The 26,485-nt window shown below is 43.5% G+C and overlaps 2 protein-coding genes across 4 annotated transcripts; both read left to right on the forward strand.

Annotated features, from left to right (window-relative positions):
• Nucleotides 1-10,201: 10,201 nt before the first annotated feature.
• On the forward strand, nucleotides 10,202-22,650 carry MFAP5 (microfibril associated protein 5). Of its 3 annotated transcripts, XM_060166951.1 has the most exons (10): nucleotides 10,202-10,447; nucleotides 10,978-11,037; nucleotides 11,994-12,029; nucleotides 15,078-15,122; nucleotides 15,888-15,920; nucleotides 16,349-16,384; nucleotides 17,956-17,982; nucleotides 18,721-18,808; nucleotides 19,413-19,486; nucleotides 20,982-22,650. In XM_060166951.1, exons 2-10 carry the CDS (start codon nucleotides 10,980-10,982, stop codon nucleotides 21,092-21,094), a joined length of 510 nt encoding a protein of 169 aa, XP_060022934.1. In that variant the 5' UTR covers nucleotides 10,202-10,447; nucleotides 10,978-10,979; the 3' UTR covers nucleotides 21,095-22,650. The 3 variants fall into 3 exon arrangements, with proteins under 3 accessions (XP_060022934.1, XP_060022937.1, XP_060022936.1); XM_060166953.1 differs by lacking the exon at nucleotides 11,994-12,029 and having other exon boundaries at nucleotides 10,206-10,447; XM_060166954.1 differs by lacking the exons at nucleotides 11,994-12,029; nucleotides 15,078-15,122 and having other exon boundaries at nucleotides 10,203-10,447.
• A 2,184-nt stretch (nucleotides 22,651-24,834) lies between these two features.
• On the forward strand, nucleotides 24,835-25,989 carry LOC132529213 (histamine N-methyltransferase-like). Its single transcript, XM_060165519.1, is given in 3 exon segments — nucleotides 24,835-24,912; nucleotides 24,944-25,136; nucleotides 25,138-25,989. Coding segments are annotated over 2 exon segments (942 nt in total). The 5' UTR covers nucleotides 24,835-24,912; nucleotides 24,944-25,046.
• Nucleotides 25,990-26,485: the final 496 nt, after the last annotated feature.

Genomic DNA, 26,485 nt, shown 5'->3' on the forward strand with positions numbered 1-26,485 from the left:
GATTTGGGGAAGGTAGTATCTTTTGTACCCTCTTTGGAGACACCTCTTGCATCCATGGGATTGGTCAAAACTACCTGGCATTTACTGTTTGTCCCAGCTGAAACCTGACAAGATATTGGGGGGCGGGGGGGAGAGGGAGGATATATATTTTTAAAAATACGCCTGTGGTCAGAAGTTGTCCTCATTGGAAGCTGATTTCAAAACCTTTTTTTAAGGCGTTCTCTCCTAAGCTAAAATGAAACTATGTACCCAGAGGGAAAGAAAAACATTCTGAGGTCATTGTGGAAGCATTTACGAAAATATTCCAAAGACACACGGCTCTAAATCTAGAACATGGGAATCTTTCCCTCTTCGTTGGAAATCTCCCTAATATGAAGAAACTCATTGAAGATAATGTATTTGGGTGGGTGGGTCAGCCTCTTGATCTCGATCAGGTTGCAACACTATTCTTTGTGGAATTAAAAACAACTGTACTTGCCTTATAAATTGAGTCCTCACAACAACAGAAGTGCAGCTCTAGAAGCAATTTAAAGCCCAGAGTAAAACTAAGGTTGACTTTGTGGAGTCAATAAAGGCCCTTGGGAAAAACTGGCCCGCTATCCTGTTTGCAGGATTCCTGCAGCCTTTCCAGGTGAATAAGGAAGGTCACTTCCTGGAAGGCCTTTAACTCTGGCAGTCATCTCTGAATCTATCACTAAGGCCATAGTTGCACAACAAGAGTCCCTAGACTTTCTTGCTAGGATGGTTTTGGATAATAGAACTGCTTGACTTTACTCATCCACTGAACAAGGAGAAATGTGCACCATAGCAGAATGTCTCCTGTGGCAACTGGTATTGTACCAAATACAAGAGATTAATAAGTAGCCACTTGGCTCTTTATTAATAGCCAGGGGTTGATGACCCTTCAGGTACATTCTCTGATTTATTTGAGAACAACTGGTTTGGTTCATGGGAGGTCCTGATTAAGGAATATACTTCACTCTTGGTATTACCCTCCTAATCATAGTTGTTTCCTTGGTGCACTGTGTTGTCCCAAAGGTCTTAAATGCATATTCACAGCCATCAGCAGTACATCAGATGGTCTCGCTGTGCTTGCAGAACAGAAACAAGATGAATAACAAAAACAAAAAAAATTTTTTTGGGCTGTGCGGCTTGTGGGATCTTAGTTCCCCCACCAGGGATTGAACCCAGGCCCTCGGCGGTGAGAGCTTGGAGTCCTAACCACTAGGCTGACAGGGAAGTCCCCAAAAACAAATTCTTCTATGAACCTGACATCATAATCAGTTTCACAATGAGACAAGAGCAACTTAACTCTGATGGTGACTGAGAGTGCCGCTAATACCAAATTTTGGGTGAATCACATTCAAGATGATGGTCAAAAGAGAGAAATCATTAAATTCATTAAGCAGGGGGCCATTAGACTGAGGTGGCTCTAATTCCAAGGTGGCCTATATAAGCAAACCAAAATCTAAGCCTGAAAATACCTCAGGGTTGCAATATTGAAACCTAAGGGTAGCCCAAGAGGCCTTAAGCTATAGCCAAGCAATAATTCTCTTGCTCTGCTTCTGCCTTTTGTCTACAAGTCTCACTCCAAGATCCTGTTGGTGGAGCACACCTAACCACTTCCAGTTTGGCGCTACCAGGTTCACATCAATTTTTGCTCAAACTCGGTATATTTAACATGCCTCAATTTATCTTTCACGTGTTGAACACTGCTATTTTATGTATTTATATATGTCACACTACATCACATTAACTTTTTAAAAGTCAGCGGGAAATGAAAGTACAATTTATCAAAATTTGTAGGAAGCAGCAAAAGCAGTGTGTAGAGGCAAATTTGTCACTGCATGCATATACTAAACAAGAAACATGCAAGAAATTGGACATCCACATGCAAAAATTAAAAAAAAGAACCTAGACACAGACCTTATGCCCTTCTCAAAAAAAATTAGCTCAAAATGTGTCATAGACCTAATGTAAAACGAAGAGATATAAAATTTCTGAAAGATAACATAGATGACCTTGGGTATGGTGACAACTTTTTAAATACAAAGTCATTACGTCATTAATAAGCTGAACTTCATTAAAATTCCAAACTTCTGCTCAGCAAAACACCGTGTCAAGAGAATAAGAACGCAAGCCACAGACTGGAAGAAAACATTTGCAAAATACGTATCTGATAAAGATCGGTTATCCAAACTATACAAACAACTCTTAAAACTCAACAATAAGAAAATAAACAACCTGACTTTTAAATGGGCAGAAGACCTGAAACGTACACTTCACCAACAAAAATATAAGGTGCCAAATAAACATACGAAAAAACGCTCCACATCTTATGTCATTAGAGAGATAAGAATTTAAAACAAGGAGATATCACTACATGCCTATTAAAATGGCTAAAATCCAGAATCCTGATAACATGAAACAACAGCGAGGAACTCTCATTCATTGCTGAGAGTCCAAAATGGTATGACCGCTTCGGAAGACAGTTTAGGGTTTCCTATAGAACTAAACATACCCTTACCATATGATCTACCAATTGTGCTCCTTGGTATTTACCCGAAGGAAATACCAAAAACTGCACACGGAGGCTTATCACAGCTTTGTAATAGCCCCAACAGAAACAATCAATGTTCTTCAGTAGGTGAATACGTAACTGTTGTTCAGCCCTAAAAAGAAATGAACTAACTACCAAGCCATGAAAAGGCATGGAGGAAACTTAAATGCATTACTGCTAAGCGAAAGAAGCCCATCTGAAAAAAATCACATACTGTATGATTCCGACCGTATGTATTTTGGAAAAAGATAAAACTACGGGCCAGTAAAAAGGTCAGTTGTTGTCAGGGATTAGAGGGGAAGGAGGAATGAATAGGCAGAGCACAGAGTCCTTTTGAGGGCAGTGAAACTGCTCTGTATGAGACTATAATGGTGGACACATGTTATCACACAGTTGTCAAAACCCATAGACTGCACAACAGCAAGAGTGAACCCTGACTGACTCATAACAATGGACCTCTCGGTACAGGATGCTGAGAGTGGGGAAGGATGTAGGTATGTGGGGCAAGGAGTATAAGGGAATTCTCTGTACTTTCCACTCAATTTTGCTGTGAACATAAAAACTGCTCCAGAAAGAGAAGTCTATCTAAAATTGGTAAGGGGGTAGGGTGGCCGCAGAGATGGGCTTAGGACGGGACATGCTTCCCGCCATCCTACAATTACCTGGGGTTGAATTAGCTGGATTGGTCGTGCGTGTTTTTCAAAATTGTCACTTAGGAGAATCTAAGTTTCTGTCTTATTTACACCCAGTAGTTAACCCTTCTACCATCTTTTGGGCCTCTCACTGTTGTGGCCTGTCTCGTTGCGGAGCACGGGCTCCGGACGCGCAGGCTCGGCAGCCATGGCTCTCGGGCCCAGCCGCTCCGCGGCCTGTGGGATCCTCCTGGACCGCGGCACGAACCCGCGTACCCTGCATCGGCAGGCGGACTCTCAACCACTGCGCCACCAGGGAAGCCCACCCTTCTACCATCTTAAGAAGCCAATGATACTGAAAAAACCGGTTGTTTCTTCATATGTCACTTGTTTCTTCATATGTCAGGGAATAAAGGAAGTTCAGTTCACTTCTCTTTCCCACTAGATTCTCGATTCCTTGAATGGACGACTTGGGACTGATTCATCTTTTTTAATTACCGGTAGGTAAGTGAAGCCCCTGGCACTGAAAAGGCAGCCAGAATATCAATGCAGTACAGTTCTGAGTCATTAAGAATCTTTCATCCTGTCGGGCACAGCTCAAGAGTTGTGCTCCGTGAACTATGTCATCAGTTGGAATAGTAAATGAGGTGCAGGGAAGGGCCGCCAAACTTCAAAAACAGGTCTGGAGAAGTGATTCGTTGCCCTCTTGTGTTCAGTTTTAGGAAATACAGTCTCTCCCATACACGGGCAACACATCTCTCTGATGTACGAATATGAGTTCCTGGGTTTGGCCTCGGGCATGCAACAGTGAACAAAGCATCTGCCCACAAGAAGCCCACATTGTAGTGGAGACACTCAGAAAAACAAGCCAAAGCTGAGTTGGAAAGGATGAGTAGAAATTAGACAGATGAACATAAAGGTTATGTTGAATTGGTAAATTAAGGATTCTGGTGGAGGTGTTGTAAATGGAATGTAGCATGTACAGCAGCTTAGAGAGCTTGAAGCTTTTGCAGAACTGTAAATGATTCGGTGTGTCAGAAAGCAAGATGCAGAATGTGTCGGGGTGGGTGGGTTAGAGCACTGGTGATGAGAGAGGGAACTGAGAAGTTCCGATCATATCCTAAGGATAATGAAGGATAATGAAGCGCCTCTAAGGTTTTGTTTTGTTTTGTTTTGCTTTGTGGTGCGCAGGCCTCTCACTGTTGCGGCCTCTCCCGTTGCGGAGCAGAGGCTCCGGACGCGCAGGCTCAGAGGCCATGGCTCACGGGCCCAGCCGCTCCGCGGCATGTGGGATCTTCCCGGACCGGGGCACGAACCTGCGTCCCCTGCATCAGCAGGTGGGCTCTCAACCGCTGCACCACCAGGGAAGCCCTCCTCCTCTAAGGTTTTTAAGCCAGAGTAACCTAGGTTGAGTAATGCTAGAAATATTGCTCATAGTGCTTTGTATTATAAATAAAGGTGGGGAAACGCCAGAACTGGGAGACCAGTTAAGACCCCATTAGAGCAATGACTGGACCGAACTGAGCTAAAGTGGTGATGGACATAATAGAGAAAAGGGATGGATTTGAAAGACTGTGTGTGTGTGTGTGTGTGTGTGTGTGTGTGTGTATCTGTGTGTGTGTTGTGTGTGTTGGGACTCAAGGTGAGGGAAAGAGAGAAACCGAGGAAACTGGAGGTGACCCCGTGCTTCAGTTGGGTAATGGGGTGATGGTGGCGCCATAGTCCTAGTATGGGGGGGACTCTGCAGGGAGCATGACTCAATTTTACACATGCAAAACTAGGGCTTGCTCAACATTTATTGAAGCTTCTTTCTTGGGGCACCTTCCTGGATTACAGAGGGTGGAAAACTAAAAACGACATACCCTAGACTCTCCTATAGCTAGAGTTTGAATCCTATAGCTAGGTTTCAGCAACCATATGCACTAATCTAAGTCTTGAATTCAAAACCAAGGTTAAGTGAAGAGAGAGGCAGGGAGTGAGGATCCGTTCTGCTGGTGTGGATTCTAGCAGAGCCAGCGTGGTTCCGGAGCTTGAACGGTGGCATCTCAGCACGGAAGGTGGCCTCCAGAAGGTGGGAGGGGCACTAGAATCTTGGTAGTTATTCCTGGGAGTCTGTTCTTTAGCTTCCCCGCTTTCTGCTTAAATGATCCTGCTCGAATATGAAGCCTGACAGACTCAAGGTGCTAATGGGACATCCAACTAGAGATGTACTATTTCACCTTCAGATGTAGAAGAGACTGAAGTACAGATCTAGAAGCAGAAGCCAGTAGATGGTAAATAGAGACACAGGAGTGGGGTGTAGTAAAAAGAGGTGGCTGGGGCAAGAACCTTGAAAACGACCAGCATTTAAGGGTAAACACAGAAGAAAAAGAAATTAAAAAAGAATGCTGAGCCAAGCTAAAGAGGAAAACAAAGGAAGTGATGTCATAGGTGCCAAGAGAAAGACACATTTCAAAAAGGAGGGACAGGCCAACAGTGCCTGATGCTGCAGAAAACAAGAAAATAACACTGAACTTTTTCTATCATATTGAGCATCCAAGAGGTCCTTAGAATTGTGAAGAGAGGTAAATCAGGTTTCAGGGAAACGGCAAAATTCATATGTTCTTTGTTTGGCCTTGTCTAATCTGTTAAAAAGATTCATTTTAACTTTGTGACACATGTGGCTACACACTTTTTTGCCACTCCTCCCATCAAGAGGTAAAGTCTATTTCTCCTCCCCTTAACTTGGAACTGAGACCCTATAGACCAACAGAACATGGGAGTGACGCTGGCAAACTGATGCTGAGCCCTGAGAGATCTGCGGCTTCTTCCTTTGCTTCTGGGAACGTTTCCTCTCTCAACCAAGACCAAGGGCGTCAAATGTAAGTGTGGATACTACAGAGTGTGGGCCTAACAGCGCAAGACCACCAGCACCATCTGAAAATTTACACAAAGCAAAACGATGAGACGAAAGCACTCATTATTGTTGACAGAAGTCACTTATGTTTCGCATGCACTGATTTTACAGCCCTTCTGCCAAAATTCCTTTATTTCTGGAATAACTGTTGCCCAATCTCTGTGCCTGTTTCCTTTCGGTCTATTCCTCTCGTCTTGGATCAAAACACTGGTTAGTTGTTCCACTGGCTGTGCTCCTATATCCTCTCAAACTACTTTCTTCTCTAGAACTTTCTCCTTTACTTTGCATTTGACTCAGTTTTTGAATGTTTCTCTCTCGAAATATTTCGAGTCTTCGTCTCACCTCAATTCAAATGACCAAATTTTGAGTTGTTCTGTGCTGATCATTACGTCAGCCAGAGACGAGTAAGAACCTCTCAGTCTAATCAAGAACACAGACATGTAAAACAAAGAATATAGGGACTTCCCTCGTGGTCCAGTGGTTAAGAATCCGCCTTCCAATGCAGGGGACGCAGGTTCAATACCTGGTCGGGGAACCAAGATCCCACATGCCGCTGGGCAACTAAGCCCGGGCGCCACAACTAGAGAGAAGCCCGTGCACCGCGATGAAGGATTCCGTGTGCTGCAGCTAAGACCCAACGCAGTCAAAAATAAATAAATTAAAAAAAAAAGAATACAATAAAGTTGAGGGGAACTTCCCTGGCAGTCCAGTGGTTGGGACTCTGCACTTTCACTGCAGGGGGGGGCAGGGGTTCAATCGCTGGTTGGGGAGCTGGGATCCCGCATGCTGCACGGTGTGGCCAAAAGAATAAAATAAATTTATAAAGAATATAATAAAGCTGATGCCACAATGATTAAAAAAGAGAGGTAGCTCAATAGAGGGAATGATTAACTACTCAGAAGCAAAGGGGACCAGGAAGAGCAACATGGGGCTGGGTTTTGATGTACACATCAGCATTTATTTCCTGGAGCTGGGAAGAGGATATATATTTGAGAAAGGAGGGAACAGAAAGTGCAAGGCATGGAGGCGTGAAGAACAGAGAGGTATGGGTTACTGAGAAGCGGGAACTCTTCCCTTGCCCAAGTTCTCTGAGGACATATGTTTGCTGGCTCTTAACTCCTCCACTGGGTCCATCTCTTAAGTTTGGCTGTTACCACTTTATTGCTTCATTCCCTCTACACACAGCACTCCCCCCCACACACACCCACCTCGTATAACCCTCCTTCCTTCCTTCCTTTCCTTCCTTTTACGGGATTTTTGTGTGTGTTTAGGCCCTGGATTTAATTTAGTTGGATCGGACTGTAGTAATAACGTTTCTGTACGTTTGCCCAGAGGCCTTCAGCTAATGGGTGTATTCTTCACAGGCCAGTAAACAGATGAATAAACCAGCATGCTGTCTCTCATCCCTGTCTCCCTTCTCTTTCTTTGCATTCTACCCATCGTCCCCTGATTGGAGACCTCTTTGTAAAACTCACATTTTCCTGGATGTCTCAGACATTAGATTGCCTACATTAAGTCGCTTCTTCACCTGCCCGTCAATTCCATGGAGGACTTTCCTGCATCCTCGACCCGCAGGAGATCCACCCTGTGTTGGATGAGTACGTGGGCTGCTGCCCAGGGAGTTTTTCCCCAGGGTCAGCGAGAACCTCGGAAGAGTCTAGGCTCACATCTCTGGATGGTAGTTGCTCCTTCCTGACCGTGGCTGCTGACTCTGACTTGATGTAATTAAATGATAACCACCAATGAGAAAAGTAAATCAGAGGATCTCTAACACTGGGGGTCCAAGCAGAGACTCTGAAAACAAACAGGGACTTGTGCTAGAAGGGGCCACCAGAGCTGCCATCACCCCAAGTGCTTTCAAGTAAACGGCATCCTTGAATGACCAAGAAAGACTACATGGTGGCTTCTGCTCTTCTGCCAGTGCCTGCCATGCTTCCTTGTTTCCTCTCCCTTCCTTCCTTCCGAGGTCCTGCTCGCTGCCTGCCTGCTCCCTCTGCCTTGCTCTGAACATTTTGTTCCTGTTTTTACTGCCCTAACTTCAGACTCCCCCTCGAGACCCTAGGAAGGCGCCCCCTCCTACTGCCTGGGGAGGCCTTCCTAAGCTACAGTCTCTGGCTGGGAGCACATTGAGGTCATTGCTGTCCCTGCCAAATGACTGGCCTGAGTTCAGTTTCTCCATCTGTCTGTGCTTCATGGAAAACATGAGCGTGGCTCTAGGCTCTCCGTTGTAGGCCCTGCCTCAGTTCTGCTTTGCGGCTGCTTTTGTCTTTTCCCCCACCCCTGCCTCCCTGCCTTTTCTTGCCCTGGCTCTCCCCAGACATCTGTTCTGTAGCCTCTGCATTCTCATTGTGGAACAGGTGGGAAAAGATCAAGTTCTGGACAGGTCCGACCAGGAAGAGCTGGGTTTTGTACACAGATTTGTTCTGGGGACTGACCAGAACCCATGTATCTCAGAGATGGAGAACGTATAGCTTCCTAAGAGAAACCAGAGGTGCTATTGGCTTACTTCTGACTATGTCCATAGCTCTTCCTTGCTCGTGACAGCTTCCTTCCTTCCCTCCCTCCCTCTCTTCCTTCCTTCTTCCCTTCCATCATTTACTCTCTTCTTTCTTTCTTAGTCTGTAATCCATTAATACTATCTGCTCTGTCTACCTGTACACTTCTCTAATTTAGCTCATCAGGGAAATACAAAATATAGACTAAAGAAGCTAACAGATAACTTGAAATTTACACATTGCGAGGGCACATAAGGGCAACCATTCTTCAGATTTGAAGTTTCTGTAATTCAAGTTTATTCCTCCGAAGTGGAGATGTTGTAATGGTCTAAGCACTAGAGTTTCTAGGAATAAGAGTGAAGACAAAGTTTTTATAGCTCCTGGATCAGAGAACACATTATGTACATATTACGTGACATGAAGGAAAGTACTGATGGAAAATAAAGCAAGCAGAATGAACTTGGCCCCAATTTTCTTTGGGCTTCTGATAGCATTTTTGTCCTTAAGATTCCAGAAACCAAGATTCTTAATATAAGCTTCAACAAAGACAAAAGACAACATAAGGCTGGAATCTCCTCTCATGGAGCTCCTCCACATTTCAAAAAGATGAGGGTTCTGTGTTCCTTAACTTTTCCTAAGACAGCAGCCCTCCTCTTGGACAAAACTCATGTACTGTCTGTTTGCCTGGATGTAGCAATATATGAGATTCTCAAAGGCGTGTGAGGGGGGCGGGGGGTGGTGAGAGAGTCAAACGTGTAGGTCAAGAAAGAGGCAAAGAAAAAAGAGAAACATAAGGATACAAAGAGGGGCTTCCCTGGTGGCACAGTGGTTGAGAGTCCGCCTGCTGATGCAGGGGACACGGGTTCGTGCCCCGGTCTGGGAGGATCCCACATGCCGCAGAGCTGCTGGGCCCGTGAGCCATGGCCGCTGAGCCTGCGCGTCCGGAGCCTGTGCTCCGCAACGGGAGAGGCCACAACAGTGAGGGGCCCGTGTACCGCAAAAAAAAAAAAAAAATCCGCCTGCCAATGCAGGAGACATGGGTTCGAGCCCTGGTCCGGGAAGATCCCACATGCCGCGGAGCAGCTAAGCCCGCGAGCCACAACTACTGAGCCCGTGAGGCACAACTACTGAGCCCACGCACCTAGAGCCTGTGCTCTGCAACAAGAGAAGCCACCACAGTGAGAAGCCCGCGCACCACAACGAAGAGTAGCTCCCGCTCGCCGCAACTAGAGAAAGCCTGTGCACAACAGTTAAGACCCAATGCAGCCAAAAAATTAAAAAATAAATTTAAAAAAATAATAAAAGGATACAAAGAAAATTTTTGGTGTGGAATTCTAAAAGGACAAAAGTGAGAAAGGGGTTTAGAGGAATGATTCCAATATGGAAGATGGCCAGAAAAATAGAAACAGATTCTGGGCGCGTGACCGGAGGGGGCTGAGGAGCTGCTCTTTAGGTAAGAAGGAACCCAAGGAGAAAGGGAGGCTGGAGCCAGAACGTGGCTCACGGAAGGAAGGCAGATATGAGCGCCAGCCAGCCCTTCAAGGGAGGAGCAGCACATCAACGTGGTCAGAACCTTCGGAATGAGGGTGTGAGTGACTGCAAAGCCCCATCCCCCTTCTCCTCCCAGCCTCATACTGTAGCACAGCTTCAGACTCTCTAGCCCGGCTTTCTCCCTCCCTCCCTCTCTCTCTCTCTTCCTCGCTCTCCCTCATCTCATTGTTTCAGAGTAGGCCAAATTTGAAGTCCTTTCCAGGGAGTGGCCCCTGTTCATCTTACTCTCCAGCCAAAGTGGAACAGAGTGAGAAGGAGAGAGGCACATTCAACAACCAAAGGACTCGGTGGAAAGAGCAGAGAACCGTAAACAGTGAGTTGTTTTGATTGTCTAAAACCCTAAATAGACAGGGGTAGGGAGTGTGTGTGTGTGTGTGCGCGCGCGCGCACGCGCGTGTGCGTGTGTGTGTGTGTGTGTGCGTGTGTGTGTGTTTTGAAAGGCTGGAAGAGGGCAATGGGGAATGTCACTGACTTAGAATTGAACAGACATCCCAATTATCCATGGAATCCCAATGAGGAGACACCAAGATGAGCAGATGATATTAAAAAGCCACAGATTTCAAAACAGAAGATTAGACACTAGGGTTGAAAGACGCCACAGGCCGGGGGTCATTATAAACCATTTACAGTATAAAATTTCCTCTGACTTGGTAGGAAAAAAGCAAAAAGAATAATGGCAAATGATCAAAGAATAGAATTTGAAGGAGAAATGTTGAGTGAAAGAGAGGAAGGGTCTGAGACTTATGGGGCACTAGGAAAGTTCCTGGGAAGATGCAGAGACAGAGATCCTACAGATATCCTTGCCTGCAATTGAAATCTCTACTCTCCCCGCCCACCTGTCAGATATGCTGCTTTTGGGACCCAAAGTGCTGCTGTTTCTCACTGTACTCATCATTCCCTCTGGTGAGTCCCTACCTTTTTTTCTCCCTAAAATGTCATTTCCTCAGATGTGGGTAGAGGTGTATGTTAGAGGTTGGATGGAATGAGGCTGAAGGGGAAGAGGAGAAGAGATGCTTGCTATTGAGCTCTAGAATTGCCATTAAAGAGAAGAACACGGCGAGTTCCCTGGTGATCCAGTGGTTAGGACTCGTCACTTTTCACTGCCGTGGGTTCAATCCCTGGTCAGGGGAACTAATATCCCGCAAGCCGGTCAGTGAAGAAAAAAAAAACCCAAAGGATAAAGAAGCTGATATATACAAATGTATACACAAACATATAAGGATCACCTCACAAGAAAGTCAAGTTTAAACCGTGAAGGAAAACAGTGAATATATACACCTAAGAAACACTAGTACCAGCCTACACACAAGCAGATTCACACGCACACAGAAAATATGTTGCCACATCTATACACAAATGAAGAATGATCTTCACAGATTTCAAAGAATCGAACTAGAAGACTGACCACAGAAAGTGAACCTTGGCTTTCAAAAAATCCTACTTTTTTTTTTTTAATTCGGCCAAATGCAGACTGTGAGATGATAATTTTTGGACTTGTTCAGTAGTGCAGTTAAGAGGGGTTGGCTGTGGGGACAGAGGATGGGACATCAGAGAGTCTGCCGGCCTTCTGTGTGGATCAGGACCCTACCCCTTCTGGCTGGACTGAGGGCAAGAGGGCCTCTTGAGTCAGGGCATAGCAGAGCTCGCCTTTGTTCTCAGGAATCTGCTCTCTTTGAGTGTTCCCATGTCTATGTGTAGCACTAACACTCTGAGTACTTTTATATTGAGCTATAACAGAAATAAAACACTGAAAGATAAAGTACAATTTTCCCATCATTTTCTGGTTCATCTTATACAAGCTTTACGGGGTATAGAGAGCTGGACTCATTCACATACATTTTCTCCTTCCTTTGATACAGACTGGACACCCCTAGGGGTCAACAGCCAAAGAGGAGGTAGGTGAACCCTTGTAACTGGGCTCTGATGAGGTTCTTATTAGGACAATGTAGCCGAACGGTTAGAGTTCAAGAATTTGTAATACAACACAGAGATGCATTGCCAAGGTGTGGGAAATAGGATCTAATTCACTAGTTCAACAATCCTATTATCCTGGTAATTGCCTGGTGGTCCAGTGGTTAGGACTATACGCTTCCACTGCAGGAGGCACGGGTTCGATCCCTGGTCGGGGAACTAAGAGCCCATTCATAAAACATTCTTGTTCTCTTTTGAACTACTGAAATAACTTTCCCCAGACCTTCTCTATGTCCGTCTCATTTCCACTCCCTTGGAAAATGCCCACAGATCCTAACAGAAAACATTTTCCTAATCATGTAATAGTGGAGAAACTAAAATGCAGACCTAAGAAGTCTTCCCAGCACCAGAGCATCTGTGGCACAATCAGACAGAACCCAAAAGTTCTGGCTTCCAAAGGGCCACTTCCTTCAGCTTGATGAAGGATACTCTCATCAACATTCCCAGGCTGCCTCCAGGTACCTAACATAAGTTCTCTTGTTTTTCCCAACCCCTGAGAGCACTGCAGTATGCAACCGGTTAATGGGTCAGAAACCAAATGAGTGGGTCACAACCGGGGCTTTTAATGAGTTAGGATAGACTAAAATAAAAATAGAGTACACTGCAAGTACATTACCAGAGTAAAGTATTATCTTATTAAACTTGTTTCAGTTTTCTTTGTGTATACTGAGGCACAAGAGCATTTCTTACTGTGAATCGTGGTAGAGAAGCTAAAATATAGAAAAGCTTTTTTTTTTTTTCTCTCTCTGTTGTGGGTACGGAGGTCTGAATCCCTACATTTTTGAACCTAGGTCATAGTCAGCAGTAGCAAAACTAAAAATCCAAATTCCTTTCTTTGGGCTGGTTAAGGTCCAGTCCTATTTTATGATTTGTGATGCAGAAATAGTACAAGAAATGATGAAAACGTTCCTTCAGGGAACACTCACGAATCCTTAATAAAGCATTCAGATGGTGGTAGCTCATGGAAAAGGTGGGTAAACTGAGGAATATACAGAAAACTAGTACTCTGCCTGGAATTCTGAGGAGACAGCCAGGATACTCTCAAACCCTTTGTTCGCCCACTGCTCCCTCTGTTTCTGTGCGTGGTTGGACCGGAATGTAGCTGGAGAGAATGGGAAACAGGGCAGGATAGGGCTGCACCCCGGGGAGAATCCACTCCCTTCTTACAGCTTCTGGAATGGTTCAGGTCAGTGGCTTTTCAAATATCCTGTGGGACTGGAGCAGACTTGAATTCCTTTTATCAAAATCTGTTCCGGAAGACAAAAGCTTATACTGAGTGTTAAAGATGAGGCTGTTGTCAATCTGATGACCTTCTATCCGAATTTTTTTTTTAAAAGGATGAGTTAAGGACTAAGCAGGGGAAATTCCTTCAAAATGTTTTGTGGGGCTTCCCTGGTGGCGCAGTGGTTGAGAGTCCGCCTGCCGATGCAAGGGACGCGGGTTCGTGCCCTGGTCCAGGAAGATCCCACATGCTGCGGAGCGGCTGGGCCCGTGAGCCATGGTCGCTGAGCCTGCGTGTCCGGAGCCTGTGCTCCGCAACGGGAGAGGCCACAACAGTGAGAGGCCTGCGTACCGCAAAAAAAAAAAAAAAAAAAAACGTTTTGTGTATTGCTTCTAGTGCAAGGATCAGTAACTCTGACATGCTTTATAAAAATGCTATTCTCACCAGATTTTAAATCTAACATTTATAAGCTGACCTCAAGGCAAACTGTGATTTTGCTGACCTCTAGTGGGTAAAACAGATTATGACTCTAAGCCATTTACAGTGAAGGTTAATTACCGGTGGGATGGTTAACAAACATTTAGCTCTTCACACCGCTTTGTTCTGTTGCTTTTTAAAGCAGAGACTATTTGTTTCAGGAGTTGCTGTTATTTACAGTTTCAGATACAGTTTTCTTAGTTTATCCAAATAGCTTCCACCTTAAGACCTGGACCATTTTTATTTCTTCCCCTCTGGCATTTACTTTCCAAGGATCAACAACAAGGCATTTCCTCTCCCCTCTCTTTTTACCTCACTTATCACTGAGCATCAGAAAACTACCAAGGTTACCTTTTGTGAACACTCTTTTGTGTAAAGTCTATCATCAGACTGATATCCAATTACATCCAAATTATGAATATCAAAATCACAGTCTGCTTGAAACAGATTCAGACAGAACGAACTTATGGTTACCAGGGGGGAAGGGATAGCTAGGGAGTTTGGGATTGACATGTACACACTGCTACATTTAAAATGGATAATCAACAGGGACTGTATACTGTATACAGGGAACTCTGCTCAATATTAAATAACCTAAATGGGAAAAGAGTTTGAAAAAGAATAGATACATGTATATGTATAAGTGAATAACTTTACTGTACACCTGAAACTATCACAACATTGTTAATCAACTATACTCCAATATAAAACAAAAAGTTTTTAAAAGTCACAGTCTGTTTGAGAAAAACAATTTTCATTTTAAATAAGTATTGCAAAGAGGTCATCAATCCATTATAATTATTAACAAGCTCTATGACCTTGTGTGAGTTATTTATTCTCCTGGTCCTGAGTTTTACCATCTGTAAAAACAAGTACATAGTAATCCCAAATTAGCTGTATCTGTTATTATATGCTAGGATGAAGAAGTCATTCTTGCAGTCCAACACTAAACCAAAGTCTAACCGAGAAAGGGCGTGCCTGTGGTGGACTGTCTAATGGCCATGGAGTTCATTCATTCCTCTAAATAAGGAGCACACAGGGAGAAGGACTCTCTAGTGTTAGGACCATACAGGTATATTTATGGAAGTAGGAAAGTGTGACATTTGTTTGGGCTACAGGGGAAAGGACTTAGGCTGGGAAGCAAAGAAAGAAAAACACTGTGGGATCTTACTATGAGTCTACTGTGCTTGTCAATTTCACTTACTGGGAGTGCAAGTGTAGGGGTGGGGGACAGAGAACGCTCAGAAAATGTTTCCCGATTGTTTTTATGCAGATGATGTGACTCCAGTGACTCCAGAGACATTCACAGAAGATCCTAGTAGGATACTCTTTTGTTTATTTCTTTGCTTTCAAACTGGGGATAGAAGGGTTGAGGTCTGTACATCCTTCCTTAAAGGAAGACTAGAACAGTAAGTCCCCTGCATACAAACCTTCAAGTTGCGAACTTTCAAAGACTTGAACATTCTCATGTCCAATCACCTAAGTGAGTTCTTGTGTCTGGCGTACATTGTCACGTGTGTGCATCCTCTACAAGTGGATGTGCTTTTGTGTACTTTACTGTACGGTACTGTATAGAGTACAGTAGTACAGCATCTTTATTTCAAGCCCAGGATGTCCAGAAGCAAGTGTAAAAGCAGCAGTGATGTAGCTGGTACTACTGTACTTTACAAGGTACTGTACGATTAAAAATGTTTATTTTTTGTGTTTGTTTTTTATGTATTATTCATGTGAAAAGTATTATAAACCTGTTACAGTACAGCACCACATAGCCGATTGTGTTCGTTGGGTATCTAAGCTAACTTTGTTGGACTTACGAACAAATTGGACTTACAAAGGTGCTCTCGAAACAGAACTCATTTGTATGTAGGGGACTTGCTGAGGTTCAGAGCTCTGTTGTCTACCTTAGGTGCCACCGAGGGCTCTAAACATGCCCAATCTTTTTATCGCTCCCTTATATTTTCCCCAAGAGTCCACATTCTTTCACTTCAATCTTGCCTCCTTTTAGATCATCATCCCTTCATCTGGCTCCTCTTTGCTACTTTTCCGACTTGCATTTTTCATTCCCTATGTTGTATCTTTGCAGATCTGGTGAATGATCCTGCTACAGATGAAACAGGTAGGTTTCACTCCTACAGGTATGTTTCATCTCCTTAAAGATGGCGTGATTCTTGTTAATATTCACAATTATTTATTCCAGCTCTTGAATTAATCATGTATTTTTATTACAGGGAAAGGGATGTTGTTCAGTGACGGTGGGATAAAAGGAAAGAATCCTGCTAGTCCTCTAAAAACAGGAAGCAAAGTGGATTAATAGCTTAAAAAGCATGAATTAAAGTCTTCCAAAAATTAGCATCATGTCAACAGGGCAAATAATATTCAAAAATATTTAATTATTTTCAATTAACTTTATTCCCTCGGACATAATACACAAACCCAGCCACAGTCTTGACTTTGTCCTGTTATCTATATTCTTCCCTCTTGCCTTCTGCCTTCCCCTTAGCCAATTCGAAACCCTCCTCACACCGCTGTTTTGTGCCTTTTCAGTTCTGGCCGATATCAAGCCTCCCACAGATGACCTGGGTAAGTTCAGATCTGGGATCCCAGGGCCACCAGGCCCGTTCTGGTCTTTCCCTATCCCCCATGACAGAAGGCAGTATGGCTGGTGAAGGATCCTAATTAGGGCTACCATTTTATGTAGCACAATTGTCCAACAGTATAAGTTAAATTAAAGACATTTTTGATCCCCTAACAAGCAAGAACTGCGCGAGGGGTTTGATACACAAAATACCAAGACTTGATTTTTCTCTCCAAGTTTCTGAGACTGGATGGGTAAAGGTAAGACAAGGGTGAACAAAACTGATCTTCTTCTAGATATCTTTTGTCTAGTAGACGAGATAGACAAAGGAATGGATAACCTTATTCAGTTTTACAAATGCTATAATCAGGATAAGCAAAAGAAGCTGTGGAAGACTCAAAGAGTCCTTGACTATACTTTGTGTTGGGAGTTAGGAAAGGCTTTTATGGAAGGCATATTGACTAGGTTGATTCTTGAAAGACAAGTGAATAGAAAGGGGAAGAGCTTTTAGGTAAAGAAAACAATATGGGCAAAGGCTTAGAATGGAAATGAAAACCAATCAGAGAATAATGCATGCAAAGGAAGGTCCTAAGCAGATTCATGAACTGGAAAGCCAGTGAGAATGCTTTTGCCTAGTCCCAATAAAATATGATGGCCTGAACTACATTAGAGGTAAGGGAGAGAAATGAGCTGTCAGCGAGCAGGGACTGTTGAGATGATGTCCAGTTTTCTATTAGGTAGACGGTAGCTATTGGGTGGATGGTGGTACCAATGTGAATATTGGTGAAGGGGAAAGATAAGGCAGTTTGAGATATGGAAGGATCTTTTTTAAAAAAAAATCCATGAACTCTTCCACAAAAATGGCAGTTGGATTTGTAGGTCTTGAGCGTATTAGGAGAAAGATCTGGGCTAGACATATAAGTTTGAGAATTCTCAACATATAAACCTGTAATTGAAACCATGAGACAGATATAGCATTCTTCCTATGGTATCCTATAAGCAACCCTTCCAAAGACATTTTTACAGATAACTCCCGTGGTTAGTCTATTTCCTCAAGACTCATCTTACTCCTTGACTTATTCTCCATTTTACAAACTTCGCTGGTATTTAACCTGCCCCTAGGTTAGGGCTGGATGTGACTATGACCCTTGCTATTCTTTACCAAATAACTTTTATCCAAGAACCCATGATGATGTATCTAGAGCTTCCACAGCAGAATAATAATCTTTTCTCCCCTTAGCTCCAGGATGACGCTCTTCTGAGCATGGCTCGTTGCCTTGTGTTTCTACTAAATTTGCCTCTTGATAGAAACAAAGATATTCTCAATACAATGAGTTTCTCAACTCTCTAGGAGAGAAAGGAGAAAGACAAAAATCATTTAAAATCATGTTAAATCTCTTCAATTTTGTGGATCAAAACACCCCATTATGGGTTTTCTTTTAGAAGTGGCTAAAAAAGAGTTATTAATTCATCTATTTATGGGTGCCGCTAGTGGGTCTCAAGTAAGGCAACATGACAGTTACAGGGCAGTGACTTCTAGAAGCAGTAATAACTGAATAAAATTTTTGCCTTCTAGCCTCGTCCGATAAAAATACCACCACAGGTATGAATGTCTTTTGCATGTCTTTTTTTAAGCTTTGTTTCTCCTTCCTGAGAATTCCTTGTCCTTGCTCTTGGGAGGATACTTGGTACATCTTCTAGTTTATTTCCAATTCTATCTCAAAGCGTATTTGTAATACTCTTCATTATCCTCCCACCCCACCCCACTGTTTTATGAGCTCCTGTTCTAAAAGTCATGGGAAAAAGATGGGACCACCGTTGCATGGTCCCAGACCAGTCTTCTCCCTAAACTACTTTGGACACTATCTGTTGGTTAGTGGGTTGGGAAGTGACTGCAAGGACTCCATATGACTGTAGATGTCATGCTTTCTCTAATGTACTGATAATTCTGATGTGCAGATAGGGTTGAAAACCCACCAGAACAGAGAAATAGTGACCCACCTTAGAATTCAAATTCTTCAGAATGGGACTGCTAGCATTTGATATTTCATGTTGCCACCTGTATAACCCTAGAAGGATTTTTTTCCTAGAAGAGACCTCAGGGACTATTTTAACCCACTTTCCTTCCAGGTAGGGAAGCACCTAAATTTCATTTTTTAGCCAACTTCTATTATTGCTTTGTTTTGGTGACAGGAAGAACATGCCCCAACTTACAGTGATCCCCTGTAGAGATTACTTTGTAGGTTTTCCCCAGCTCTCTCTCCCCTCCTCCATCCCCTTAACCCTTTGTTCATGCCTGTTTGTTATGCCTCCCCGTGTTTTTTATGTTGGGCCTCTTCAGAGTGCCGGGATGAGAAATTTGCCTGCACAAGACTCTACTCTGTGCATCGGCCAGTGAAGCAATGCATCCATCAATTATGCTTTACCAGGTAAAGGTCCCAGAACACCTAGGGAGCATCGTCCGTGATAGTGCTTTCATGTCAGTAACTATTTAATGAGCATCCCTGTGGAATTTCGGTCTTTGGAGGGGCAGACGTTTCTTAGCATAACCCTCTTAGCTACTCCTGAAGGTGCCAATGAGCACGTGGAGTATGGACTGAGGCACACAGAGAACAGTTTGACTAATAAGTGTAGACGCTAGAAGGCAAACGAAGGTGGGGGCTGGAGGCAGGATCATCCTGAGGGAAACTCCAGTCTATCAAATGTACCACCTCACTGAAAAAGGCTGGAGCTAAACATCCAAGTGTGAAGGTAGAAAATAGTAGGGAATGGTGGGGAGGAGTATGAAGCTTGAGTCTAGGTGGAGTGTGCAAAGTGTCACCAAGAAGAGTGATTGATCCCATTCCCGTCTCCTACACTACTTGGGGAGGTGGGGTGGGTCTGAAACACTTAAGGAAATCCAGATAAGGGGAGAACAGATAGGGAAGAGTGGGACATACAGGAGTTGAAGAGGCATCACAGGCCGAGGCTATATCTCCCTCTCAATGCTTTTTCTATCTCCTTCCTGCACCGTGACATTTGCACTGGTGGCAGTTTACGGCGTATGTACATCATCAACAATGAGGTCTGCTCCCGTCTTGTCTGTAAAGAGCATGAAGTTATGAAAGGTAAGACTGGCTTTTTAGTGGGGAGGGACGGTAATGAGAGTGATAACTAGGCACAAGACGCTAACAGATCTAAGGTCTGGCTTTGCAGGAGGGCTTTAGGCTATTCCCTGACGTACAATAGCTCCCGTTCCAACACGTTACCCCAGATAAACAATCTAAGGAAAGCAGTACGCTTACTATATACATAACCCTAAGAAAAGCACCCCTCCCCAGATCTCTTTCCAACTAGACAGCAACCCCTAACTTCTCTTACATAGAGATAGAAATTTCAGATGCTCTGGTTGCTTTGAAGATCATTCAGCAGACTTCTAGATGGAAGGCCAAGTCAGCCATTAAAAATAACAGTCTCTGGGCTTCCCTGGTGGCGCAGTGGTTGAGAGTCCACCTGCCGATGCAGGGGACACGGGTTCGTGCCCTAGTCCGGGAGGATCCCACATGCCGCGGAGCGGCTGGGCCCGTGAGCCATGGCCGCTGAGCCTGCGCGTCTGGAGCCTGTGCTCCGCAACGGGAGAGGCCACAACAGTGAGAGGACCGCGTGAAAAAAAATAAAAATAAAAATAACAGTCTCTACTCGTCTGCAGCCACGTTCATAACTCTGCGGGGGCGGGGAAAGCCACTGATTTGGAGGCAGTAGCATTTGGATATGTGAAAAATCAACTGGACTCCTAGACACCAGCTACCTTTTAAACATTCCACCAATTCCAAGAACCATTCACCTTGCTTATTGTGAAATGTCAGAGGTAGAGGAAGGTAGAAAAATTTTACAAGGGTCCAGAGTGTGTGGTTATAGACTGTGCATGGTGGGAAAAAAGATATTTGTCACCTTGCCCCTGGCCAGCCCCAAACGATGGCTGTGGTCAGCAAAGGCACCACACACGAAAGCCACTCTGACTCAGCAGCCCGCCTTACACCAAGCCCCTGAGTAAGAGCTGTACTTAACTTCGCAGAAGGAAACTTGCTGCTTGCCCCCAATTGGCTCTATGCAAGCCACCTGCAAGGGAAGCACCTTGACATTGAGGATGAGTATTTGGGACTCTAGGCACTTTCAAGTGTCTCAGGGGACTTGCTAAAGTTAGCCATTTTCACATAGTAAACATTTAAATGTATATTGAATGACTGGATCTCCTATTTTTGCTGTTTAATAAGTCCACGATTAGAAGAATTGGGAGCAAGGTGTATAAAGGAAACTAAAATTTACCGACCACCAGTGTGCTAGGTACCTTTGTACCCATTTTTTCATTTTCATACTGACAACTACCTTGTTGAGGTGGGTATTTTAATGCTTGTTTTACAGAAAGGGATAGTGAGGTTCAGAGAAGTTAAACTTTCTGGTAGGAAGTAAATAACCAGTAAGTGGCAGGGCTGGGGTTCTAACCCTGATCCATTTCTCTTCAACCTTTTCACTACACCACCCTGCAGTCTTCCCTTTCCTTAAGACACGAGCGCTTGCCATCTTCCCGCATCCTCATCCCATTATGCTCTGCTTCTCTTCTAGATGAACTTTGCCGTCAGATGGCTGGTCTACCCCCAAGGCGACTCCGTCGCTCCAGCTATTTCCGCCTTCCCCCCTGTGATGATGTGAACTTGCAGAGACCCAGTGGTCTGTGATGTCAAGGAAGAGGAAAGAAAGAATGTGTGGGTGGGAGGGAGAGGGAACTGCTCTAAGAGGGAACTTCTTGTCCAACCATTGTCAGCCAACCCATAGACATGAGTATATCTTAAACCAATCCCATCGCAATGTCTAGCTTTTGCCCCTACTTCTTGATTTTTCACCCATTTATCTCATTTTTCAGTACTTAAAATAGTCTATAGTATTGCATGGTTTTGCTGCTTCCCCATATCATAGACCTAGTAGATATACCATGTGGCTTAGATACAAACATTCTACATACAATTTCAAGGGAAAATAAACTTCAATAAAATGATTAAAAATAATAATTAACTACTGAATCTGTTTGAGATAGATCTTAGGGTGGAAGACGTTATCACTGTCTACCTTAACTAACCATGGAACTTTATTTTTCATTCAAGAGTTTCCTAGATTAACCCCCATTCACCTACATAGTCCCCTTTACTTTTATTAATTATTTTGCTGGATTGTCCTAACATTTGCCTGGTAGGTCCTTTTTAGGAGAAGAATTATGGTAATTTTTGTAGTCGTAGAAAATTCTCCAGAGCCGAGTTATACAAGACCAAGGCTAAAGAGAGAGGAGTACACCAGGTATAAAACTATTCAATTTTTCATGCAGTTGTTCAGGCAAGTAGGGCTAGCAAGTCTCATTTACCCACTCATTTAGGGTAGTATGGGGGTTAGCCCACCTCCACAAGTTAATTAGACAACTTAATGTGAAACCATATCCTTGCTCCTAATTTCCTTGAGTGGTTGGTACTTCTTTCATCCTCACCACTTACCAAAATCTGTAGAGATTATGTTGTGCAAATGGATTTTAGAGTAGCCTGACTTGGGGCATAAGAAGGGAATTCAGACCTGAACTTTAACACACAAGTATAAAGTTTACCTGATGGTTTACAGAGTAAAAGAAACACAATATTCAGGCAACCTGCATTCTAATCCTGGCTCTAGCAGTAACCAGGCAGCCTCAGTTAAGTCATGTTCTCTCATGTTCTCTCATTAGGCCCTGGTCTAATTTCCCCATCTTTCACATGACAAAGTTAAATTTATGTTAGTTCTAAGGTTTCTTTTAACTCGGTGGTTTGAGATTTTTTCGTTTTTCTCAAAGCCTAGATGTTATATGTTACAGAATTCAACTTGGTAAGGGTTGGATTCCTTTCACATTGCGGAAATACTACCTAAATGAGGACAAGATTCTTGCTGTGAAGAAGCAATTTAGTTTAATAGGATTTGCACAACGGATTAAAGAGAAACGCTAGAAAAGCCCCAAAGCATGTAAGCCCTACCCCAATCTCTCAAAGCAAATGTACTCGTATATAGACAGACATAGTCAAGGGACATTGTAGCCACTGTAGAGGCATCTCATAGGCACAGAGTTTCCAAGAATCATTTCAGTCTCTTCATGAACTTGACCCTCCAATTGCCTACTGAACGAGAGGTGGCATTCCCACCAGAAAGCACCCCAATCCCAGTATTGGGTATATTGCAAATTAAACATTTAAAATAAATGTTCCCAATTTCCTTCTCAGAAGACAGTGGTCTTTGGTCTGGTTATTTCTTTTTCTATGTTTAGAAAGAGGGCCTGAACTTAGGCTTTGATCCCATTTTGAAAGCTGAGTAGCAGCATCGCTCACATTTCTCTGTTCTGCTCTTCTCCATTGTTTCCTCCTTCCCTCCACAACTTGACCACCGGTTCTCCAACATTACAAATGTTTACTCTCCCCCAGACATGGTCCCCTCCTGGGTCCTCTAGAAAATTCCATTTCTTTTCTGCCTCCTTTAGTCTTACTGGGTGAAGTTCTGTGTTTCACCCTCGCTTTTCTTTTGCATCATCAAATTCCCGTGCTTTGCCGTTTCTCACTGTTCTGATATCCTCTGCCTTTTGTACCCGTCTCTATATGTAAACCAACACTTCTAACTCACTTTCCGTCCTTTCTTTCCTTGCCCTTACAAAGGCTTATTTTCCCTCATAACTTTCCTCTAAGAACAGTCCCAGGGCACTTTTGGGGGGTTGCTTTTGGTCCTAGTTCTTTCCCTCTGTCCTTTCTTCCCCGTTTGCAGAATTCCATTCACCTCCTTCTTGCTGCATTTTACTCTCGACCCATTTCAGTTCCCGATGTTCTAGTTTTCTTTCCTTGATCCTCCCCATAAAAGGATGTGAACACATTTCACTCTTTATGGTATTAACATAATTTTTTTCCTGGTGAACACAAGTGACAACCTTCTTAAACAAGGAACTTTAATGTCTTTAATGTTGGAATTAACAGATCGGGTGAAAGTACCGTTAAGCAATTTGTGACTGAATGCCTTCCTGGTACCTTGAAGAGACTCACCTGCCTACTCACCTCACCTAAAAAAAAAGTTTTACTCTTATTTTCTCTTCCAAAATTGAGTTGATCCTGCTCTGAGCCTAACCTTTTCCCATATTTCATGCTTCTGATTAAAGAAAATTCTCCTCCCTCCTTGAATGAAGAAGTTCTGGAAATTCAAGCGTGCACTATACTCTCTAAAAAGAGCTCCTTGCACACTCTCTAAGTATTCATTTGACTCAGATGGTGCAAACCCCAAGCTGTCTCCCCACTTTTGATGACCTCAAGCAGTACGTGTTGCCAGCCACAAGCTCGTCCCTCCCCTGCCTCGGGCACTCGTGGTGAGAGCTGATGTTTAGCCAAATACTTTACACCTGGTCAGAGATGCCAGCAACTGGCAGTCTCTTAAGGTTCACCTTCCTTCTGTACTGAAGCAGCTGTAACACAGTTAAGAGAGACATCTGAGAAGAAACAGAAGTTGGAGGAGTACCAGATAAGGGGGATAAGGAGATGGCAGAGGGATGATGGGTTGACATCAGAGCAGGGGAACCCGGAGGCTCTGGGAATTCACAAATCTGTCTGGGAGAAGGGAATTTGCAAAGTGTGGTGAAGAGGACCCGAGTTCCATACCGATCCATCTGGAACCTTACAGGGTAGAATGAACATCAGAAGCACAGTGGAGGTGGGGCAGGGCTGTGCTTAGAGTTTAGTCAAATTCAGGGAGGCAAAGATTAGGTTAAAAATACAACACTCCAATAAAAATTGAAATCCTTGGGACTTCCCTGGTGGCGCAGTGGTTAAGAATCCGCCTGCCGATGCAGGGAACATGGGTTCTATCCCTGGTCTGGGAAGATCCCACGTGTCGCAGAGCAACTAAGCCTGTGCGCCACAGCTACTGAGCCTGCGATCTAGAGCCCACGAGCCACAACTACTGAGCTCGTGAGCCACAGCTACTGAAGCTCACGCGCCTAGAGCCCATGCTCTGCAACGAGAGAAGCCACCGCAATGAGAAGCCCGCGCCCCACAACAGAGTAGCCCCCGCTCGCCGCAACTAGAGAAAGCCCGCGCATAGCAACTAAGACCCAAGGCAGCCAAATAAATAAATTAATAAAAACTTTAAAAAATTGAAATCCTTGTGTGTTTTAGCATTTTTCACTAACTAAACACCAGCGAAAGTGACTTGACTTTCTCTGTGGCAGGGAGAGGAACAGGTGGCCAGTTTTTTTTTTTTTTCTAAAAACCAGTCAACCAGAGCCAGAAGCGGCGTCAGACGACAACTTCTGGGCAGAACCCAAGATGGAAAAGCAAATGTTGTTTATATAAATAGAGGTGCAGAGCCCATAACTTCCTGTTGACAAAATGAGCTTCACTTCACCTCAAACCCTCAATGGTTTTAAAAATAGCTGATAGTCACTTAGTAACGAGCTTTGCAAACCCAGCCTCTCCAGCACGTTAAATTCAAAGCAGGGCTTTTTTTTGTGTGTGTGTGTGTGTGTTTTTTTTTTTTTTGGATAGAAACTGGTGCGGGTGAAGAGAGAAAGAAGGAACTGGGAAGAGAAGGAAGGGAAGAGGGAAGTTAGACCTCCCCTCCCTCCTTGTCTTTCTCGGAAAACCAAACATGGCATCTTCCATGAAGAGCTTGTTTTCTGACCATAGCAGATATGTTGAATCTTTCCGGAGGTTTCTCAACAATTCCACGGGGCATCAGCAATGCTGATATTGCATGGTGCTATTGCATGCAGCAATTCATGGACGAGAAGCTGCTGGGCATAATAGCAAGGATTGGAGACACAAAATCTGAAATTAAGATTCTAAGTATTGGTGGAGGTGCAGGTGAAATTGATCTTCATATCCTCTCCAAAGTGCAGGCTCAATACCCAGGAGTTAGTATCAACAATGAAGTTGTTGAACCAAGTGCTGAACAAATCACCAAGTACAAAGAGCTTGTAGCCAAGACATCAAACCTCGAGAACATAAAGTTTACTTGGCATAAGGAGACATCACCTGAATATCAAAATAGAATGATGGAGAAAAAAGAACTTCAGAAGTGGGACTTTATTCATATGATTCAGATGCTGTATTATGTAAAAGACATCCCAGCCACCCTGAAATTCTTCCACAGTCTCTTAGCTACCAGTGCTAAGATTCTCATTACTCTTGTGTCCAGAACCAGTGGCTGGGACAAGCTATGGAAAAAGTACAGATCTCACTTACCCCGGGATGACCTCTGCCAGTATGTCACATCATCTGACCTCGTGCAGATGCTGGACAAGTTGGGGATTAAGTATGAGTGTTATGACCTTCTGTCCACCATGGACATATCTGACTGTTTTAATGACAGCAATGAAAATGAAGACCTGCTTTGGGATTTTTTGACAGAAACCTGCAACTTTAGTACAACAGCACCACCTGATCTCAAAGCAGAAATTATGAAAGATCTGCAAGACCCTGAATTCAGTGTAAAGAAAGAGGGAAAGGTTCTTTTCAATAACAGTCTGAGTTTCATAGTGGTTGAGGCATATATATCCACCATGAGAATGTATTCAAATACTATAGCTTGAACAATTTTGATCATTCACTTATTTGTGTATTAAAATTATAAATATATCTCATAACATAAACAGAGCATTTTCTCTGATATGTAAAATCTAGAAAATCCCAAGATATTCTTGGACTTCCATGTGGAATCATATATGACACTGCTGGTCTTATCCCATCCCTTCTATCTGTCTACATACCACATAATCTGGAAAAATGAAACAACTAAGTTTCACGGGCTTATTGACAATAAAATCCTTTCCATTTGTTGATTACAATGGAATTTCCTGGAATACTAATAAAATATGTGCTATGGATTTTTAAAATTAAAAAAAATAGCTGATAACTTTTTTTTTTCTTTCAATTTGTCCAGTCACTTTCAGTAAGATTCTAGCTTTTTCTTAACTCAGGGGTCCTGAAATTCTTTTCTCTGTCTCTGGTGTTTTCCTCTTTCATTCCCTTTTCCTTTTTTCTGTGTGTTTACCCAGCCATAAATCTGTAATTCTGTAGTTTTGGGGA

The sequence above is a fragment of the Lagenorhynchus albirostris genome, chromosome 11 (genome assembly GCF_949774975.1).
Source record: "Lagenorhynchus albirostris chromosome 11, mLagAlb1.1, whole genome shotgun sequence".
NCBI lineage: Eukaryota > Metazoa > Chordata > Mammalia > Artiodactyla > Delphinidae > Lagenorhynchus > Lagenorhynchus albirostris.

Bases quoted from the DNA above. Each gene is read 5' to 3' on its own strand.
- MFAP5 (XM_060166951.1), top strand. From the start codon at position 10,980: ATGCTGCTTTTGGGACCCAAAGTGCTGCTGTTTCTCACTGTACTCATC. The intron at 16,385-17,955 runs GTAAGTTCAGAT...TTTGCCTTCTAG, and splicing joins GCCTCCCACAGATGACCTGG to CCTCGTCCGATAAAAATACC. The intron at 19,487-20,981 runs GTAAGACTGGCT...CTTCTCTTCTAG, and splicing joins AGAGCATGAAGTTATGAAAG to ATGAACTTTGCCGTCAGATG.